Genomic DNA, 20,083 nt, shown 5'->3' with positions numbered 1-20,083 from the left:
TACTTATAGACTCAGTATTTCCTACAAATTTGCAGACCTTCTTCTATCTTTACCAAAAAATCAAAGCACGATTCGCAACCTCTCATATACCTTCACTACAAATTTTGAGATCACTGTAAGGTTCTACGGCTTCGGTACCATAAGTGGTGTGCTAGAAATATCAAGTCATCTGCTTCCACCCCTTCAAACAACTGGTGAAATCAGTTGACCCAATTACGGTGGCAAAGCAAAACATTAGAAACAACAAATCTTGTTTGCTTGCGGCGAGAAGACCTGTCATATAGCATTACAGTAGTTTCCTCTATACAATAAAGCTTTTAATACAATGGAGAAGACAATGCCCGCTGTTCGTGCTCCGTTCAATCAACCAACAGAATCGTCTCAGGATGTGAAAGAACGATTCTATCGACACTTTCAAGAAGAGGTGACAGGGAAGTCAATTACCACTCGACTAATTGAATTGAAAATACTAACATTTTGACAGACCTTCAACAGCGTATTAGCCAGCTTGGGAATCTCTCTTTAGTTGGAGGAGAAAGGCAAGATGCTACAGACCACTGCCTTGCCAGTATTACAAGGCTATCTAACGAAGTTGCCGATGCTACGGAATACCTTCCAGCATATGACCAGAGAACTTATTCGCAGGCAAGCATTTTCTGGAAGCGTGACGATGCATATCCTGTACTAATGATGACCAGGCAATCAAAGGTCTCTCGGAGAACCTTCAAGAAGTAAAAGCCAAGGCTGCACCAAGAACTAGATTCCGGTTCACTTCAAGCAAGAACAGTTCCGCTGTTTCTATCAATGATGCCGCTCAGCTAGCTCAGGAAAGTCTCAGCGCTACTTTGAAGGCTTCTATATTGTCGTCTACTGAATCATCACTGGCCACGACGCCAGCTAATTTGATGACACCACCCGGCGAGGAAAGTGCTAGAGATACTGTTGGAGATTTGCCTTCATTCTCAAAAAATTACAATACCGAAATGGCCACTGCCTCTGGTCCAATTCGAAAGCCTAGTTTCTCAGAAGCAAGCACCATCAATATTACAGGTCACACTGGTCTTCACATCATCCTACCCTCCTCAGCATCCCGTGCAACTTCATCTGGTGCCATAACAAAACTCAATGGGTGCATTGTTGACATGTCAGTCCCAACGGCTAATGGTGCTCCTTTTGCTGGGCTTTCCTTGAAGAATATTAAGCATTCTTTGGTCATAGCTGGGCATGTTGCGGGGGCAGCACATATTACCGGCATCGAGGATAGTATAATCGTCGTCACGTCAAGACAAGTCAGAATGCATGATTGCAAAAATGTTGACATATACCTGCATTGTGCTAGCCGACCCATCATTGAAGACTGTAGCAATGTGAGGTTCTCACCTATCCCGAATTCTCAGGTAAGTTTGGTCATAGGGTTTAGTCATTACAGCACACTGACACTATATGTAGAACGTTACAGATGAATCGGTCAAGAATCAATGGGATCAGGTTGACGACTTCAAATGGCTTAAAGCAGAGCATAGTCCGAACTGGAGCATCTTACCAGAAGAGGAGAGATTGAAAGAGGAAATTTGGACAGGTGTCGTACCCGGAGGACCCGGAGTTGGACTTGATGATATCCTGAAGAAGATTGGGCTCACTGGACGATAATTACCATTAATTACCTCGAAGTACGTAGTCTTTTGATGCAGATTGGCCAGTGACGGAGATGCAATGAACATTCAGGTAATGGGATAGCTGAGCAATAACAAGTTTCTTTTTTGATTTCATAATTTTGATATTGTATGTAATCCATGATAGCATTGCACCTCAATAACGAGATGTGCATTTTGCTCTACACGAGCCTCAACTCATTGCAAGACTCTTGGACGAATGAAGCGCCATTCAAAGTCCTCGGCCCACGATAATGCTCCAAAATAACCTCTTCAATCTTGAAGGGGCTTAATCTAGCGTACCTCACAAGGTGTTCTATGATCCATTGAGCTGAGCACCCGATTGGGCTCTTTATGTCTCATTCTTCATGATACATGTTCCTCGACATAAGGGTCACGTTCGCGTATGTTTTGTCTCTTTTCCTCTTTCATGCTATCCATTCCTTCAAGTTTCCATTTTATCTCCTGATCCTCTCTCTTCTCGCTCTTTCTTCATATTCAATCCTACTTTCATCAACAGATTCAACACCTCTTTCTGCTGTGCAATCTTCTCCTCGCACTCTCTTATCTCCTCCTCCTGGTCTTCAATAGTCCTATGCATATCTGGCATGCTCTTTACACCCACTCTTGCCTTTTGTAATTTATGTTTGATGCCATCGGTCGCAGCATAAATATCTTTGATGTTCAATGGCCCCGTGCTGTTTGCATTGAATGAAGGAGTCGCGGCCGGCGGAGAAACTGCGGACGGATTGCTTGGAGAGAAGTTTTGAAGACGAGAAATTGTTTCGCAAAGAACGGGGATTGTGTCGATATAATCTGCGGTGAGGCCCTCAGGGAGAATCATCGTCGGTGGGATTTGAGATGGTGTGGCTTGCGATGGAGTAGTCGTCATCTTTACTAAATCCACGAACGTAGAGCTGACAGGCTATCGAATCGTTGACGAAAGTTAAAAATGTCTGGACCCGAGTCAAAGATTCTCCAGTATCTTCAAAGCTTCAAAGCTTCAAGTGTATCCCGACGTGTGTGTATGTGTTATTGATTGGATGTGAAGAGGTCCGATTAGTCCTTGTGCTAGCTAAGAAGAGCAAGGCAGGTTCGCTCTTATCGCGGCGGTTTCACAAATACGGCGAGACGGCTTTGCACTGGAGGGGCCTAAAATCCATCACCCCACCACAAGCGCAAAAAAGCTTCTTGGAGTTATCTCTCAACAATTCACTTGTTTACTTCTGAAGCCATTCAAAATCTTCATTGTACATACCTAGGTACCTGAGATTTATCAATACATCGATCGATTTCAATTTGTCTTTTCTCTTGTAAGTTGATATCAAGTCCTCAATATCCATTTCTTTCTCTTGGAAGGAGATTCGGTCATCAAGGCTCTTTGTTTGGTGGTACCGAAGCTGGAGCTGATATAGCCTGTATTTACTAGATTCGAAACATTTCATTTCGCCAAAATGGTCCAAGTCGAAAACAAAGCTGTCCTGAGTATGTCAAAAGATTCCACGTATCCTCAATCTATCGATATATCTATCCATTGCCCGAAAGGACTCTGTTGATTCACTCTATCCATTTGGCATGTACATATTGCGACTTGCCCGCAATGCCTCGAACCTCTATTCCAACAGTTCAGCTCAATACTGAGAAATTGTTACCCCCTTTACCTCGTACAAAGAAAAGACCAGATTACATTCTTGCACTATTTTATATACTTGTATATCTTGAAGTCTCATGGCTAATTGTAATGATTTGGCGCAGTTGTCATTGATGGATGGGGAGTTCCAGGTGAAAATTCACCCAAAGATGGAGATGCGATTACAAACGCCGAAACTCCAGTAATGGATGCTTTCGCCAACAATGCAGATGGATATACCAAGCTTGAGGCATCCTCCTTGGCAGTTGGACTTCCAGAGGGCCTCATGGGCAACTCGGAGGTCGGACATTTAAATATTGGTGCCGGAAGAGTTGTATGGCAGGATGTTGTCAGAATCGACCAAACAATCAAGAAGGGAGAGCTGAACAAGAATGAGGTTGTCATGAAGGCATTCAAGGCAGCCAAGGATGGCAATGGCCGCCTTCACCTTTGTGGTTTGATTTCGGATGGTGGCGTTGTAGGTACTCCCCTATCCAATCGACAGGCAAATACAGTACTTACTCGAGTAACAATAGCACGCCAAGCAAGATCACTTATACGCCCTCCTCAAAGTCGCAAAGGAGCTCGAAATTCCACATGTTTATATTCATTTCTTTGGTGATGGACGTGACACCGACCCAAAATCCGGCGCTGGATACATGGAGGCCCTTCTTGAGAAGATCAAGGAGATTGGAATCGGTGAGGTCGCGACAGTGGTGGGCAGATTCTACGCCATGGACCGTGACAAGAGATGGGACAGAGTCGAAGTCGCATTGAGCGGTCTTTGCAACGGTGAAGGAGAGGAGAGCAGTGACCCAGTCAAGACAATTAAGGAAAGGTACGAGAAAGGCGAGAATGATGAGTTCTTGAAGCCTATTATTCTCGGAGGGAAGGAGGCTCGTATCCAAGGTAAATGGATCAAGATTCCTAAAAACCCCATCAACCAAACTAATGACCCCAGATAACGACCAAGTTTTCTTCTTCAACTACCGATCCGATCGTGTACGAGAAATCACTCAACTTCTTGGTGACGTTGACCGTTCGCCAAAACCAGACTTCGCCTACCCAAAGGACATCACTCTTACTACCATGACCCAGTACAAGCTCGATTACCCATTCGAAATCGCATTCAAGCCCCAACACATGGGTAATGTTTTGGCCGAGACTCTCGGTGCTCAAGGTGTTAACCAGGTTCATGTTGCCGAGACAGAGAAATACGCTCACGTTACATTCTTCTTCAACGGAGGTGTCGAGAAGGTATTCCCTCTTGAGGTCAGAGATGAATCACAAGATCTCGTACCATCAAACAAGAGCGTTGCTACTTACGATAAAGCCCCAGAAATGAGTGCTGCAGGTGTCGCCAAGCAAATGAGCAAGCGTATTTCCGAAGGAAAATTCGAGTTCGTTATGAACAACTTTGCACCTCCCGATATGGTTGGCCACACTGGTGTTTATGAAGCTGCAGTTATTGGTGTTGCTGCTACTGATAAGGCCATTGGCGAGATTTACGAGACATGCAAAAAGGAGGGTTATGTTCTTTTCATCACCTCTGATCACGGGTAGGTCTTCTGTTTCGTGTTATAATGCTCTGTTCCTACGAATCACACTGACAAAGTCGTGTCTTAGTAATGCCGAAGAAATGAAGTTTGCCGACGGTAAACCAAAGACTTCCCACACAACCAACAAAGTACCATTCATCATGGCCAACGCTCCTCAAGGCTGGTCTCTCAAGCAAACAGATGAAGGCGTCCTAGGTGATGTTGCACCTACGATCTTGGAAGTTATGGGCTTAAAGCAACCCGAGGAGATGACTGGATCCAGTCTTTTGGTTAAGAGTTAGATTACCCACCCAGCGTTGAAACAAATTTGCGAATTATTCTGGTGTTCTGAGTTACCTTTGAATTTTTATGATTGAATGAAGTTTGCGTTTGAGTTTCCGTTGTTTTTGGCACAACAAGCATTGTTCAGAAGAGAATAGAAAGCTAAGATTTTCATACTTCACAGGCAAAGGTACAAAGAGAACACATGATGAGACTAAATAGAGGGCGGGAAAAAACTAGACTGAGGAGATGTATGTATAGATACCCTGAATACATATCGATAAAGTTTTTGGGTAGTTGATGCAGTGAATCGTGCAGCAGCTCTACAACCTAGTGATTTTACTTTCAAGTTCTCGCATCCACCTTGTTTGCGTGATTTCTTTCCCACCACTCGGCTATTTTTTCCTTTTCCATAAACGCACATAACGCATCATACAAATCCTTATACACCTCCCTACTTCGATGAAATCTGCCGGCTTGCCTATGTCACAGTTAAAGAATGACATGTAACCTTTGTTCTTGGCGACGATTGCTTGTTGTCTCAGTGACCATATTGTCGTGACTCCAAAGTCTCAACCGAGAAGTACCTTCGTTATGCGATGAGCTAGGAGGAGCTACACTTAAATCATAGGTCATGATTCTGGTGAGGCTGATAAGTATACTTACTAAATCCGGAAACCTAATATTTAGGCCTCTTCCAGTTCCAAGTCAATGATTAAACTACGCATCCAATGCATCTCACATTCATAAAATCGACAAAACATTCCTTGCGCAATGATTTCTCAAACTACAATACCACACACATGTTGTAGGCTGTCATGTTGCAGGCTGTCATGTGTTACATGTATCCATGGTGTTTTCAACTCTCAATCTGTCTCGGAAGATCGTGAAGCATATGATGAAGAAACTGGGAAATCAGATCGTTCCAATTGGGAACTTACTGAGGATACACCACTAAGGAGCGCACTTGAGCTCTTGACTCAAGAGCTTTGTGATTGGCCCTCCTATCTGATGACGAGTTTATGGTGGAGTGAGGGTTACCAAAACAGGGCAGATGGGCGCCATGTCGGGAAATACAATGAATGTAGCCGCGGGCGTTCTGGAGAGTACGTGGCTAAATATGAGATGGTTCCAGTGAGTAGCGCCGCGCGAGGGAGCTGTGGGAGACCGACGGGCAGTTTGGTTCTAGCGAGCTCGAATCTTTTAGGGTCCCTTCTTCGGTAATCACAGCAACGAGTGGATGAGTGTCTCAGCAACCTCTTTTAAAATAGGCTGCCTTCACGTTTACTTGGGGTAACCAGTCTACTTCGGTACACGATATACAAGGAAAGATAACCAGGTTTGATAATATGCGTAAATAGTACGTGGTAACTCTTCCTAACTTTCTAGAATTGACTTTGTTACAAATGACCCAGGAAGCTTTGTCTTCGTTTGTAAATTTCGCTTGGGAATTTTGCTTATCGTTCCTACTTTTACACTTGTGTTTCTAATTCTTTGCAACCTTTACAAACTATGAGATGATTCCCCACCGCAGACTTGTGTATTTTAATCCGACAACGCAATTCTCTCATCTGTATTTTCATAGTTCTCACAGAACCGTCGGTATGTTCAACGGAGCAGCCAACTGTTGGTGAAGAGATATGCACGCGAGTGCATCCGACATGGGTAGTTTCGGATACGAAAGCATGTTCGAAATCCACTGGTTAGATGAAATATAAAGATAGGTTGGAAATGTGTTGGAAAGCCCTAAAGATATCCCATCAGCTTTACGCGCTGTCGTGAATGTCTACAGTTCATTACTCCGTAGGACACGTGGCAAAGAGAAGTGACTGAGCACAGATCAGTCGCATTTTTGGCAACCTACTAGGTACCTAGATATACTATTCAAGTCAGTGAGAAGTCTAGTGATATTATTACACAATATACACTGGTAAGACCATTCGTAAATTGCGTACACGGTATCAATCCCGAAGAAAATGGGATATGCAGCATCACAAGTCGGCTTCTGAAAAGCTCGTTGAGTTGGAGAACAATGATGTTAGTAGAGAGTCCCTCCTGAGAGCCTCCTTGAACATCTTTTTCATGAATACAAATAACCACAACTCATATCCAAGGCCTCAGGCCGTCCATCTAAACATCTATAGTGGGAGTGAGCCAAATCGCATCTACTAGTGTCTTGCTGAAAAGTGTGACCCTGACAGACAGTGGAAAACTACACGACAAAATTGCTCGTATACCAGGCAAGATAGTGTTACGCAAACTCTGGAACAATATTGGCCAGGAGTTTCTAACGTTTGGGTAAGCAAGACAGGACTTCTAAAGCTGTTACATACTGATATTTTCATGCATGGTGCTAGCAACCAAATATTCCACGTCCTTGTCAATATCGCTCAGAAATTGCTCATCTTGGGACTGATCGAGGCACTGACAAAACTCTCAGAGATAAGTGGCTGAAAAAGATTGTAGACGTTGGAATAAGACTAATGTATTTCATGTTGAGAAGATGGTCACAGCTCGTGGCTTTATACTAGGGGTGATCTAGCCCTTCAATGACGAGGGAACTGTATTTGAGAGCAGATGGTGATTACAATGTAGAGAGAAACCATGAAAACAGAAAACAACGCATCATATTATACCCATTGTATCAAAATATCAAACTTTCCGGTATAAGTATGTGTATGTTCTTCGCCTGATCATCTATCCTATAGTCACTTCCTTGGTCTACCCCCTGCAACCGCTCCTCCCAACCTGCCAAACTTTCCCAGGCTACTCCTCGATTTCGTATGTTGTGGTCCGGATGGAATTCCACTTGGCGCATCTTTAGATACTGGAGACGGTCCAGATAACCTCGTCGAATCTTTGAAACCCCTACTCTCTCCACTCTCCATTCTCGACTCAAAACCGCTCAATCCATCATCCATATCCCCACCAGGCCTTCTCGCCCGTCTCGCCCTCTCTTGTACAATTCTAAATTTGTCAAGTAATTCTCCCCACCTGATGCCACTTTCCTCCCTGCCTTTCAATCTGCTACTCCTGTCATAATTTGACGGTCCTGCAGTCGTCTGAACGCTAAATGAAGGAGAAGAACTATGAGTTTCTGTGCCACTCTTTTGACGTTGATGGAGAGCAAAGGTAGAAAACGCGTCCACTACACTGTTATTACGAGATGAAGAAGGTACGTACGCTCGAGGTGCTATGTGTAGGTAGCCTATTGCGCTCACACTATTCAACCTATTCTTCAATGCTGCAAAAGCCGAGGATTGTGGAAGCAGCATAAGAAGGCCGTAAAGACACTTGTAAAGATGAGGATATTTTTCGGGCTCAAGTAGTTGGAGGCGAAGATCTACAAAGGGTGATTAGCAATATTTGTGGTTTGAGATAGTCACCTTACATGTAAAGACAGGTGATTCTAGCAATTGCACAAGTTTATCGATTTGGATAAGCATGTTAACTGTCATCTCGAGTTCGGCACTATTGATGTCAGTATTATTTCGATTACGGAATTCTCATGCATACAATATCTGAAGAAGATTATATGCTTGCTCATAAGCTTGGCCTAAAAGACAAAGTGAGAAGGTAGCTACAGCATTGTAGCACCATGACCTAAAGAGAGCGACGAAGAAAGCTTGTCCGTCCTATGCAGCCATTAGTAGATGATTTTTCATTGTTCTATGGATATTACGGACCTTGTTCTCAATATTTCGAAGCCTTTTCCTGAGATCTGCTAATTCCGGTGCAGTGATGAGATTATTATTAAGGTTCTGTACCATAATGCTTGCAAATTCAACATCTTCTTCCTTTTCTATGCAATCCGCAAGTGTTCTGTAAATTCGCTCTGCGCTAAGATTAATACATAATTGTCGAATGATCAAGTTTCCTCGAGTCTCGAGGAGCTTCCTGTCAGTAGAAAATAGTTGAAGTAAGTTTACCATGAAAGAAGTAAAATAGTCATCATCGCTGTTTCTCGAAATCTGAGATAAAAGTTGGAGATCCTTAGTCACCACGGCTTCCGATGGATCAGAGAGTGTTTTAAGAAGAGCAGGAAATATTCCATCGTTAAATGCGAGCAGCTTCTTAGGTGCTTTCCTGTGTAGCATGAGTAACCAATTTAGAGCTTCAACTCTAGTTACTTCGTGATCATTAAGAAATAGTAACGTCAATGAGCTGACCGCTGCAGCATAATCGAGATCTACATGTGCCTGGTATGGCGGTGTAGGTGTTTGCGCTTTGCTAGAGGGAGGTGGGGGTGTCTGTACTTCTATATCTCTCTTGTCAAGCTCACGAGATCCGGACAAGGAGCCACGATTTGTAGCGGAAGAGTCTCTTCGATCAGTGGGATTTGATTCTTTCATGGCGAGAAATCTCGAAGGGGCTGAGGAAGGTGCCTCTGAAGTAGCACCGCCTTCGTCCGATAGTGACACAACATAAGCCATCAAGGATGTGTTGACACGGGCAGCAGCTTGTCGAATGGTATCGACTCCACTAGCCATAGCTGGAAGTAGATGTGCCAGTATCTTTGGGGCAAATGGAAGGACTTCTTCAGGGCAGATGTCTAGGAATTCAACAATCCATCTTAGCGATTCAAGTAAGCTATCCTCTTCTATCTGATGTCAGCTGGTTGAATCAGAGATTTCAATACGTTGTCCTTACCCAATGGAGTGTCCAGATTCGCAGTAAGGATGACAAGAATTTCTTTATGATTTACGTGAACATCTTGACCGGGAACCCAGTCGTCATCACTACTGATCTCTTTGTCATCTACATCCATACCTGAGTCGTCATCTCCACCTAGATCTGGTGCCGTCGATCCTTCGCTGTCCATAGAACCCGACCGTTTTCGTTTCGTGTCGCTGCGCGATTTTCGGCTTTCTTCTATACCTTTCTTGATGCGTGAAATTCGCTTTATTTCACTAAGAAATCTCTCAATTGCACCTTGAGTAGCCACGTGAACATCACGATTTGGATCACTCAAGAACTTAAACAGCCCACCGAGAAATTCAGGGAGGAAAGAAACAAGTTCTAAATCTGGAATAGAATCTAATAAAGTTATCCATCCCACGAGAAAGGTGCGCGTGAATGGATTTATCACGTAAATTCGTTCTTTTAATAAAGGTATGAAGCGAGCCAGGGAGAAGGCTGTAGGTAGATCATCGGAATCCTCGAGGGTTTCCTTATTAGAATCGGACATAGAATCGTCAGAAGTATGAAGAATCGATACGTAGGTAGCTGCAGATTCAGACACTATGTCCTTTATCAGACGATCCAGAAGCTCTGCACCATTTTTGACTGAGAGTTCTGAGTCCGCTCCTAGCTGTTCGGCCATTAGTCCGAAAATACTTTTGACGGATTCTGGGTCTGACTTGCCTTACATAAAGCGTCGAATATGTCATTAAAGTAAGGTAAAACTTCACCCTTTGCCACTTTGGCAATGTTGTACATACTTTCGCACGCATAATACCTTACTCGAGCATCTTGATCTGTGAAGCAGGCGAGGACTGGTGGAACAATTTCGTCAAGGTATCTTGCGAGGTCCTATCAAAAACATCAGCTTGATACATGTAACTCCAACACACCTCTGTATCATACCGGGCCTAATGCAATAGCAGCCGCAGCGAGACCAATGAGACCGCCATTCCTGGCATGCGGCTGGTGGACAGCGTAAGCATAATCGTTACACAGTTGCTGGATGATCTTTTTGATTTTATCAAACTCCTTGGCTGCTGTAAGATCACGAATGACCCGTTCAAGACTGTAGATATCCGTTAATACATTGTTACAGGTAGGGTTCTCATCGCACTTACTCTAAGGCGCCGACCTTCCGTTTGTCGTAAAGCTTATCATTCAGAGCACGCTGTATACTTTGATCCATCTTGAGTTACTGGTGAGGTCAAAAGTTCATGTTACCTGAGAAGAATTTGCTCCGATGACACCCTCTCTCAATATCTCTTTCTCATATCGCAAAGCAAAAGCAAAGCAGAATGGCGAAGAAAGTGGGTAGATCTGTGGATAGCTAGCTGTAACGGGGATATCACATGAGTGAATGGTGGGTGCACCGTGAGTTGTATTCACGAAGGAGATGAATGCTGAACAGAACACTGAATTTATTTCAAGGCGGTGAGGTATCCTAATCTATTATTGTCGGTAGTGGTGAATGATGAGAGTATGTTTGAAGTGTATTGCAAGTGAAGGATTTGTGGTGTGAAGAGATTCGTTGTTTGCATGAGAGGCTGTGGATGTGGATCTCAAGTTATCGACGAGGCAGGAAAGCTTGATGACGGAGGAGTCTGTGATCTTCAATAGAATAGAAGGCTCTACCCAATCAGAAGGTGTGCCTTTAAATAAAGGACAAACAGTATTAGAAATTAATAAGAGCAATAAGATTTAATCAGGGTATTTCTACAAAATGCATTATACATATGTAATATACACATATATACAGCTTTTCACTTAAAAGTTGAGTACCTACCTAGTACCTACATAGATAGACATTCATGGAGACTTGGGAGAACCATCGACTCAACATTTGAATTGCTTCTTCACAATTCATGGTATGATTGTTATCGGATTACGTAATTATCAGGTAGGTACCCGGTACCAGTAGTATATTATACCAAATCAGGGCCCAAGTCAAGACGGCCCGAAGCGCATATATAAATGGCCAAAGCTTACACGTGAGTGCCTAGTGGTAATAAGTCAATGAGAATTGCAGCTTGTCAACCGCCACGATGTATCGTAGAAGGATTCAGAATATATGCAAGAATGAATAGCTTTAGTATCTGATTGGATATCTAATTTTGATCGGTCCATAGTCTCAATTGAGAGCTCATATGGAATTGTCCATCTTGATCTGTTGCCTTGTTGCGGAGGACTCAACTTCATCACAGCCTCGACCGTCAGATTCTTCAGTTTAGTTGAGCTTAGAAAGTGCTGTGGTACATCGGCAAGGATACTCTTTGTTATAGGAAGATTGTTGACTTCATTAGGCAGCCTGTGCATGTATGATCATCACAAATATCAAGAGTTGATATGAACTTGAAGGGGCCAGGTTATGTTGTTTGCCTCTGAATTCCCCATTGTGCTCAACATTGCGAATCACAACAGCTGAGATACTTTTGCATGGATATTGCAATGCCAATTCCCATAGATCCTATCGATTACACATTCAGCAGCGAATCTAGGATCCCAGCAACGAAACGTGTTTTGAGATGAGGACGATCCGTCGTACAAACAGAAAACAACCATAGCACCATAGGCAAACAATCCGATTCAAAGCATTCAACGTAATCCTGAAGTGAACCGGACAGTATTCACATTCGCCTCCTAACACCAGCCCCACTCGCTTGCATGACGGGCGCAAAGGGCTTCTGAGGTGCAATATGGGCATCGTTCCCCCCCAGTACCTTGCTCTTGTTCGTCTTGTACAGAGATTTGATCTGTCTTCGTATTTTGATTACCGCTCGATGCTTCACCTCCCCCGTTCTGAGCTTGCATCTCGCCGTCCCGTGCAGATTGAGATCTAGTGTCGTGTTCACTATTACTATGACCTGCTCGAGCAGATCTTCTCGCAAATCCTGACTGGGCTAACGTTTAGTATTGTGGTTCTAGCGTGGTTCATGAAAGTAAACTCACTCCAGGGTGTGACTTTGCAATACGTGCAGCAGCCTCGGGGGTCATATGGCGGTTTCCCATCCTTGTGTTTAGGTGAGGTGATGGACTTCGTCGATATGCAGTTGGCAATGGGCTGATTTGAAGAGGTGTTCCACAGTTTAATGTAGGTTCAAATGATTGAGAGGTTTGGTCTTAACGAAAGGATGGGACATCGCAGTTATATGTAGAATTCGCTCGACATTGTAGATAGAGTCTTAAAGATTGAATTGGGAGCTTCGCATGAATTTTAAATCCCAATGCAGCACGTCTCAAGACTTCTCATCTGCTTGTCCGTCTACTCTTTGTCGCAGCCTTTAATCACATAAACATGTCACAACTGGCAACTCTTGCGCGAGCCTGATGCTGCAACATATCAGCGACAATTCCATTCGTTCGCTTCCTCTGATAACTTGCACTTGGCATACAACACTTCAGCGGGTGTGTGCGCAGGAAGCAGCTTCACCGTCCCCAATTGTTGCGAATGTGGGCAAGAGATTATCAACCATGAGGTTAGGTTCCAGTCCATCATGTCGGGCTCATTCCCGCCTGCACCCTCATGTACCTTTCCGTATACTGGAAGAATTCTCAAATGACCCGAGTCAATTGTCACTGCATAATCCTGTATTAAGAATTCGGGCCGAGTGTCTGAAGTTTGAATATGACGATAATTAATCATAAAAATGGCCTAATGTAAATGTTCTGGAGGAAAGTGATATCCCGGAAGATTATAATGGAATGGTATTGGACGCTGCGTCTTCAATCGCTTGCAGTATGCAGGGTCCTTCGCGAAACGTTAGACAATGACTGGTTGAAGTCAGAGACGGGATTCTACAGTTTCAGACGATATATCAATGCATAGAAAAGCGGTGTCAACCCATAGCTCCGTGTGATCAGACGAGTCATATATTGAAGTGAAAAATAATGTATTGCAGCCGTTCTGCGACTTATCTAGTGCCCATGAAGAATATCACCCTTCTCTACTATGCTCTTCTGACATTTAGCCAGGATTGCAGCTTGCCTACCAACTTCTTCCAGCCTACCAATGACATCCTTATTGCCGTCTACAAACCCATAGAGCGCATAGGGAATGCCTACTTCATTGCAAAATTCTAACACAAGCTTCTGGGCGCGGCGAAGATTGTGTCTAGGCATCCTGGGAAAAAGGTGATGAATAGCCTGAAACTGAAGACCTCCGTGAAAGAAGTCGAGCCATTGTGGGCAGTCGATATCCATAGTCGTGCGTAGCATCTTCTGTGGAAAGGACTCGTGGGGCCCAAGTTCAGACGTGCTCATGGAGAAATGTGAAAGAGTTATCTGAGCATGGACTGGCATAGTGACCACATGGCTGATCAAGACAAATGCAACTCGGGCACCATTTGTAGGAATGCTTCTGTAAACTACTCCATAGCCAAACCAAGTCCAAAAGAAAACCTGGCCCGCAATTTCTAGCCATCGTTGCCACCATGCAGGACCTTTCTTTGGCCCAAGACCCCGGAGAAGATACTCCCAGGACAAGCGGTAGAGATTGAATCGACCAAAGCAGAGTACTACATAATAATAGTATGATTGGTACGGAAGGAGAAATTTCGCGAATGCGTCATATTCTAAGCATTTTTCATAGTAAGTTGAGGTCAGAGAGCTCAAAAATCTATGGGTAACGGCGAAGAAGGGGATATGCTGAATGTCTGGATCATGCTCGGGAGAGTTTGTCACAATGTGATGAACGTTGTGGTTACGTTTCCACCATCCAATTGATAGACCACCAATGAAGTCTGCAAGCCCAATGCCGATCAGCGAGTCAATCGTGAAGTTGTGGGTGATTCCCATATGGCCTGCATCATGCACCGTAAATACTAATTGATGCCATAGACAACCAAGAAACAGCCCACTTGTCCCATACCAGCCCCACTTCAAGCACATGAATGCCATAGTGGCAAAGAAAGTATATCGGCAGCATTCAATTGCGTATGCAGTGTAATTGCAGTCATACAGGCCTTCTGCACGCATCCGTTGATCCAACAGACGGTACTTCTGAACAATTTCTTCTTGAGTATCCGGATCTAAAGAAGGATATTTTGCATGGTCTAGGACGATTTGTTCTCGAGTCAATGCATCAAAGTGAGACATGCCGTCGTTCAGGTCAGGCGCAGATGAAATGGAAGAGGCAGAGGACACCGGGCGATCTTCTTTAGCCAACCCTCTTCTGCGCACTTCTGTGAAATCTTCATCGAATGTAGGTGAGGGGAGTCTTGAAGTTTCAGAGCTCGATTTTTCATCGCAAGTATTGTCGTCTTCTACGGAATCGTCGGACGTGCCTTCGACATAGCTTCGAAACTTTCCGTATTGTATTGGAGGGACAAAGTTCTTCCAACGACCTTCTACTTTACCGATTTGATACCTTCCCATAAGGGCTCTGGTTTCTGCCGAGTGTAGACTACAGAGAATCTATTAGTTTGGGTGATCTCGGAAGAGTGATTGTTACTTTACGGACGCGTTCACTTCATCTGTTGCATCCCTTCCTACCATATGCTTAATGGCCTTGTCTCCTCCGGGATGGTATTTCATCCAAGCATCTACTTTGAGTACGGCCTGGTCAACAATAATGATGGACCTGCCATCTGCAATGAGACCTTCGACTTGTCTGCGAGATATAATCTTCTCCTTAGAAGCGGCCGCCACGGCCTTCAAGGAAGACATTGTAAAATGATCGTTTCGTAGGACAGATAAGCTGAAGCTGATAGTGTAAAATAACAGGAAAAGTGTGAAAAGCAACCAATCAATTGACGCTCACAAGAGTTTGTGTCGAATAAACATTCGATGATGTTGATTGATTATACTTTGTGAAGAAAGTTAATTGTACGAAGTCTAAGAGTCTAGTATTTTTATTAGTAGTAATCGTTAAGAACTTGCGGTGTCTAGTCACAACTTACTAGTGGTGCCAATCCCTTGAACCAGTGGCGGGGCTTGGATTTTTGACCCCTAATTTTGTGGGACAGGCTAAATGTCGTTGCTCAAGCCCGTTTCGCACTTCTTACCAATTGATGAAGGTTCAACATCAATATCAACTAAATCAACAATCTGACCCTTCCACCTACACACTGGACCTGATCTTTGTGGCATTCTCTCTACTTCAAGATGATCTTGATACTGTCCCTGCTGGTCATTCACGAATATGATTGTACATGAATGATATCGTCAAGGGTCCAAAACTACTCTATAAAAAGGCAGTTCGATGAGCAGATACCTGGTCACCCCATTTACCCATATATCTGCAAAAAAGTGGGTTGGAGAAGCTCTCACCTGTGGGTCAATTGCGAATAAACATATGGCATGAGAATTGATGCAAACAATTTCAATCTTCTCCATAGGCCAAGCTCATAGCGTGAGAGAGCCGGTTCACAAAAAGGCTCGGCGGAATGTTGGCAATAGTGACGGCAACGGCGACGGCGATGGTCTTGAATGGGATTCTTCGTTTCCCTCAAGTCTAACGCAGATGCCTTGTCTGCGATAATGGGTTGGTCCCTTGTGCAGTTTTTCTCTTACTGGGGTTTGAGTCTCCTGCTTGCGTGTGCAACCCTACCGTTAGTGACACTGAGAGCGACTTCATTGTGACCTTCTGCAGTGAGCTGAATACCTTCATGCTACATCGAATGATTTTAGAAGTTTCTAGAAATACTACACGTTCGGCTGTACTCTAGTGTATCAGCTAGTACAATTTACATGTCGATATTGTCACTTTTCCGGGTGTAATGTCTTTTGGATGTACATGTTATCTACTGCTTAAGCAATCGCTATTCGTTGGAAACATGCAGCAGTCACCATGATCATCTCAGTAATATCCAGGTCCAAACACTGCCCCTCGGGATTGTGCTGGTGGGTTGGGGTTCAACTCTTCCCACATTCGTACACCGAGGTGAAGTTTTGCATTCTAAGGCGACCAGCAGCCATTTCTATCTCCCATTGAGCCTAAGACCGCTACTATCCTCCTCTCCAGCGACTCTTCTAGACAAATCCAGTAATTACTACTTCACCGAAGGCCAATCGCTGTTTTACTCGGAAGTGACATTGCATACGGCGATGGGACAAACTATGTTTGCTTGATATCCTCACCTCTGTGTAACTTCAGATATACCTATCAGAAATCTCCTATTGCCCCAGAAGAGCAGATCCAAAAGTCACATAAGCTACAATATGGAATTTTCTTCGTTGTTATCTCCTAATATTCCCGGTTGTACATGAGTGTAAGCCTCATTCTGTTGGGCAAAACCCATCGTTTCACAGCGAGGGGGTATTTCTTCCCCCCAGGTATAAAATACTCGCTGGATGTCCATCTCATTCTCTCGAATCCAGCAACATTTCAATGAACGTTATTACAGCCCTACAAACCTCACAACCCTTTAAAATTTTACAACCTAATCTTTCAAAACATACTTTTGTCTTCAACCATTATCACGATGAATCTTACTTGCCTCCGCAAACACAATCCCAATGTTTTCCGCCAATTAGATCCTCACGTCGACCCAATCTACCTTCAAGCACCACACCGACCCCAAACTGCGCTCGCACATTCCCTGATTATCCCACGCACCCATCCTTCCCACAATTCTACTCATATCTATAACGACTGCCAGTCCTGTGAAGACGACCCACGAACTGGTGCTCATTACTGCCGTACTTGTATCGAAGCTCAATATTATTCACTTCAATCTCAATCTTATTCACAATCTCAGATCCAAGATATGTACTATACCACGTGCGAATGTCCGCATTGCGACAGTGGTTTGAACTCCTATACGAATAGCGCGAGAGGGTACACGAGGGGTGATGGAAGATGTTCAAGTATAAATATAGAGCCTGTTACCCAGCAATTGTAAGTTTGATTATTCACTGATAAACGGAAGGCCACAACAACAATTGTGCTAACGAACGACCCACAGACATAATGCAGGAATATACGCCTATCTGTCTCCCAGTAGACTCGGACGAAGTCCTTATAGAGATGTCGGATTACTTGGTTCAGGTACATGTTTAGGCGCGGCAGGTGGATTGAGTGGCTTGGGAAATGTAGGTAGTCTCGGAAGTCTGGGTGCTCTTAGTGGTTTTGGGGGAGTGAGAGATATGAGAGATGCAAGGCATCACGGCGGAAGATGTGGGCTACAAAATAATCGGCTTGCATATCGGATTTAGGATTTACCTCCTAGCTTGTTGTCGTTTGCGGGTTATACCATTGTTAAGTTTCATTTTGTTCAAGTCTGTAATAGAGACCATGGGAGGAAGCAGGGGTCACAAATAGGAAGGAGTTAGTCGAGGATTATTCAGAAGTTCTAGGGTTTCATAAGTTATCAATGAGTACCGCATACGATTTATGTAACCATATCTTACACGAATCACAAATTTCAGTCTCATGCTCATGCTCATGCTTATGATCGCGCCATTCATTTTCAAATCACGCCCCCGCCACCTTTAACCTTCTTCTAATAATGGACAGCCTTGCCATAGGTAGCCATAGCAGCCTCTTTAAATGCCTCTGCCAAAGTTGGATGTGCGTGACACGTGCGTCCAATATCCTCACTTGACGCGCCATATTCAATAGCCAATGTAGCTTCTGCAATCATCTCTCCGGCATTTGGTCCGATAATGTGAACACCAAGGATTCTATCAGTCTCAGCATCGGCAAGCATCTTTACCATACCTTCGGTGTCCAAGTTGGTCTTCGCTCTTGAGTTTGCTGAAAATGGGAATGTGCCGGTCTTGTACTTGGTGCCAGCAGCCTTGAGCTCCTGTTCATTTTGGCCAACCCATGCGACTTCTGGATGTGTGTACATAACAGATGGGATGGCTGCGTAGTTGACGTGTCCGTAACCCTTCTTGATGTACTCAACGACCGCGACGGCCTCTTCCTCGGCCTTGTGGGCAAGCATAGGTCCGAAGGTGCAGTCACCTACAACTCGGATGTGAGGCAGCTTAGTTCGGTATTCCGAGTCGATGACCAATCTTCCCTTATCGTCAGTCTCGAGACCGATGTTCTCTAATCCGAGACCTGCGGTGTATGGTCTTCGTCCAATAGCAACGAGTACGACATCTGCGTCAATCTATGGAAATTGTTAGCGTGTATATGCAATATTTAGTAGATTTAGCGTACGGTTTCTTCCTTGCCACCCTTGGCAGCCTCAAGGCTAAGCTTGACCTTCTCACCAGTAACATCACCACCCATAACCTTAGTGTTGAGCTTGAAGTCAATGCCTTGCTTCTTGAGTATCTTTTGCGATGATTTTGCGATTTCAGCATCCATTCCTGGTCCACCAATTTGAGGTAAGAACTCAACAACAGTAACCTTCGTACCAAGTCTTGACCAGACAGAGCTCATCTCAAGACCGATAATACCTCCACCAATAACAACCATGCTCTCTGGAACCTTCTCCAGCGCGATAGCTCCTGTGCTGGTGATGATTCTCTTCTCGTCAACCTCGAGTCCTGGGAATGGTGTGGCCTCGCTACCAGTAGCGATAAGGATGTTCTTTCCAATAATAGTCTCTTCTCCACCCTCTGAAAGGTTGACCTTGACCTCGTGCTCGCCAGTAAATGTAGCAGTACCCTTGACGTATTTAACATTGTTCTTCTTGAACAAAAATTCAACACCCTTTGTGAGTCCAGCGACCGCAGTGTCTTTCGACTTCATCATTTGTTGCAAGTTGAGCTTGACATCTCCGACTTCGATACCGCGAGCTTTGGTGTCATGTAAAATTTGGTGGTAAAGATGCGAATTGTTGAGTAGAGCTTTCGAGGGAATACAGCCGACATTCAAACATGTTCCTCCAAGAGTTCCACGCTTTTCTATACATGTTACCTGCGAACAATGTTAAAAGTCTGCAAAAAATTTCCTCCTATTAGGCAAACCATACTTTCATGCCCTCTTGACCAGCTTTGATAGCGGCAACATATCCTGCAACACCTCCTCCGATGATAACCAAATCTTGCTCCTCTTCTACATGTCAGTTGTTTTCACCCCGTGACATCGATTGGGATTACTGACCAGCTTCAGTGGCGTATCCTCGTCGCGATAAGTTTGCAATTCCTGAAGGGGCAACTATCTTGGGAAGACTGCTAAAAGAGAAAAAAGTTAGTACAGAAAACTTTCAACAGGAATTGAAGTCTGGTCATTGCACTTACGAGGATTGTTGTCTGAAAGCAGACCTGACGGTCGCTCTGGGCACTAATAAACTGCGAAGCATTTTGTATGAAGGGTATTGTTGTGTTATTCAACAAGTTTTAGGGTCGCCGCCGTTTGTTTAGTTACCGGACGGGCGAAGCGGATTGATCCGATAATCACGTGG

The 20,083-nt window shown here is 44.2% G+C and overlaps 8 protein-coding genes across 8 annotated transcripts; 3 read left to right on the top strand and 5 right to left on the bottom strand.

Moving 5' to 3' along the window:
• Nucleotides 1–325: 325 nt before the first annotated feature.
• On the top strand, nucleotides 326–1,650 carry EAE98_000056 (uncharacterized protein; the record flags this gene model as incomplete). Its single annotated transcript, XM_038947674.1, has 4 exons — nucleotides 326–424; nucleotides 496–645; nucleotides 699–1,397; nucleotides 1,450–1,650. The coding sequence occupies 4 exons, from the start codon at nucleotides 326–328 to the stop codon at nucleotides 1,648–1,650; spliced, it is 1,149 nt and encodes a 382-aa protein (XP_038815351.1).
• A 447-nt stretch (nucleotides 1,651–2,097) lies between these two features.
• Nucleotides 2,098–2,544, bottom strand: EAE98_000055 (uncharacterized protein; the record flags this gene model as incomplete). The annotated part of the gene is made up of 1 exon (XM_038947673.1): nucleotides 2,098–2,544. One exon carries the CDS (start codon nucleotides 2,542–2,544, stop codon nucleotides 2,098–2,100), a length of 447 nt encoding a protein of 148 aa, XP_038815350.1.
• Nucleotides 2,545–3,106: 562 nt separating this feature from the next.
• Nucleotides 3,107–5,324, top strand: EAE98_000054 (uncharacterized protein; the record flags this gene model as incomplete). The annotated part of the gene is made up of 6 exons (XM_038947672.1): nucleotides 3,107–3,137; nucleotides 3,408–3,760; nucleotides 3,819–4,191; nucleotides 4,244–4,841; nucleotides 4,909–5,117; nucleotides 5,287–5,324. 6 exons carry the CDS (start codon nucleotides 3,107–3,109, stop codon nucleotides 5,322–5,324), a joined length of 1,602 nt encoding a protein of 533 aa, XP_038815349.1.
• Nucleotides 5,325–7,810: 2,486 nt separating this feature from the next.
• EAE98_000053 (uncharacterized protein) lies at nucleotides 7,811–10,971 on the bottom strand (the record flags this gene model as incomplete). Its single annotated transcript, XM_038947671.1, has 8 exons — nucleotides 7,811–8,445; nucleotides 8,494–8,573; nucleotides 8,619–8,737; nucleotides 8,789–9,702; nucleotides 9,753–10,413; nucleotides 10,467–10,634; nucleotides 10,689–10,851; nucleotides 10,904–10,971. 8 exons carry the CDS (start codon nucleotides 10,969–10,971, stop codon nucleotides 7,811–7,813), a joined length of 2,808 nt encoding a protein of 935 aa, XP_038815348.1.
• A 1,451-nt stretch (nucleotides 10,972–12,422) lies between these two features.
• EAE98_000052 (uncharacterized protein) lies at nucleotides 12,423–12,791 on the bottom strand (the record flags this gene model as incomplete). The annotated part of the gene is made up of 2 exons (XM_038947670.1): nucleotides 12,423–12,677; nucleotides 12,732–12,791. The coding sequence occupies 2 exons, from the start codon at nucleotides 12,789–12,791 to the stop codon at nucleotides 12,423–12,425; spliced, it is 315 nt and encodes a 104-aa protein (XP_038815347.1).
• Nucleotides 12,792–13,697: 906 nt separating this feature from the next.
• Nucleotides 13,698–15,446, bottom strand: EAE98_000051 (uncharacterized protein; the record flags this gene model as incomplete). Its single annotated transcript, XM_038947669.1, has 2 exons — nucleotides 13,698–15,183; nucleotides 15,241–15,446. 2 exons carry the CDS (start codon nucleotides 15,444–15,446, stop codon nucleotides 13,698–13,700), a joined length of 1,692 nt encoding a protein of 563 aa, XP_038815346.1.
• Nucleotides 15,447–17,203: 1,757 nt separating this feature from the next.
• On the top strand, nucleotides 17,204–17,936 carry EAE98_000050 (uncharacterized protein; the record flags this gene model as incomplete). Its single annotated transcript, XM_038947668.1, has 2 exons — nucleotides 17,204–17,619; nucleotides 17,687–17,936. The coding sequence occupies 2 exons, from the start codon at nucleotides 17,204–17,206 to the stop codon at nucleotides 17,934–17,936; spliced, it is 666 nt and encodes a 221-aa protein (XP_038815345.1).
• A 287-nt stretch (nucleotides 17,937–18,223) lies between these two features.
• Nucleotides 18,224–19,981, bottom strand: EAE98_000049 (uncharacterized protein; the record flags this gene model as incomplete). Its single annotated transcript, XM_038947667.1, has 5 exons — nucleotides 18,224–18,841; nucleotides 18,892–19,596; nucleotides 19,652–19,731; nucleotides 19,783–19,850; nucleotides 19,920–19,981. The coding sequence occupies 5 exons, from the start codon at nucleotides 19,979–19,981 to the stop codon at nucleotides 18,224–18,226; spliced, it is 1,533 nt and encodes a 510-aa protein (XP_038815344.1).
• Nucleotides 19,982–20,083: the final 102 nt, after the last annotated feature.

The sequence above is a fragment of the Botrytis deweyae genome (assembly GCF_014898535.1).
Source record: "Botrytis deweyae strain B1 chromosome Unknown BDEW_001, whole genome shotgun sequence".
NCBI lineage: Eukaryota > Fungi > Ascomycota > Leotiomycetes > Helotiales > Sclerotiniaceae > Botrytis > Botrytis deweyae.
The sequence above is the reverse complement of the archived record's forward strand: the minus strand, read 5'-3'. Positions and strand labels throughout refer to the sequence as shown.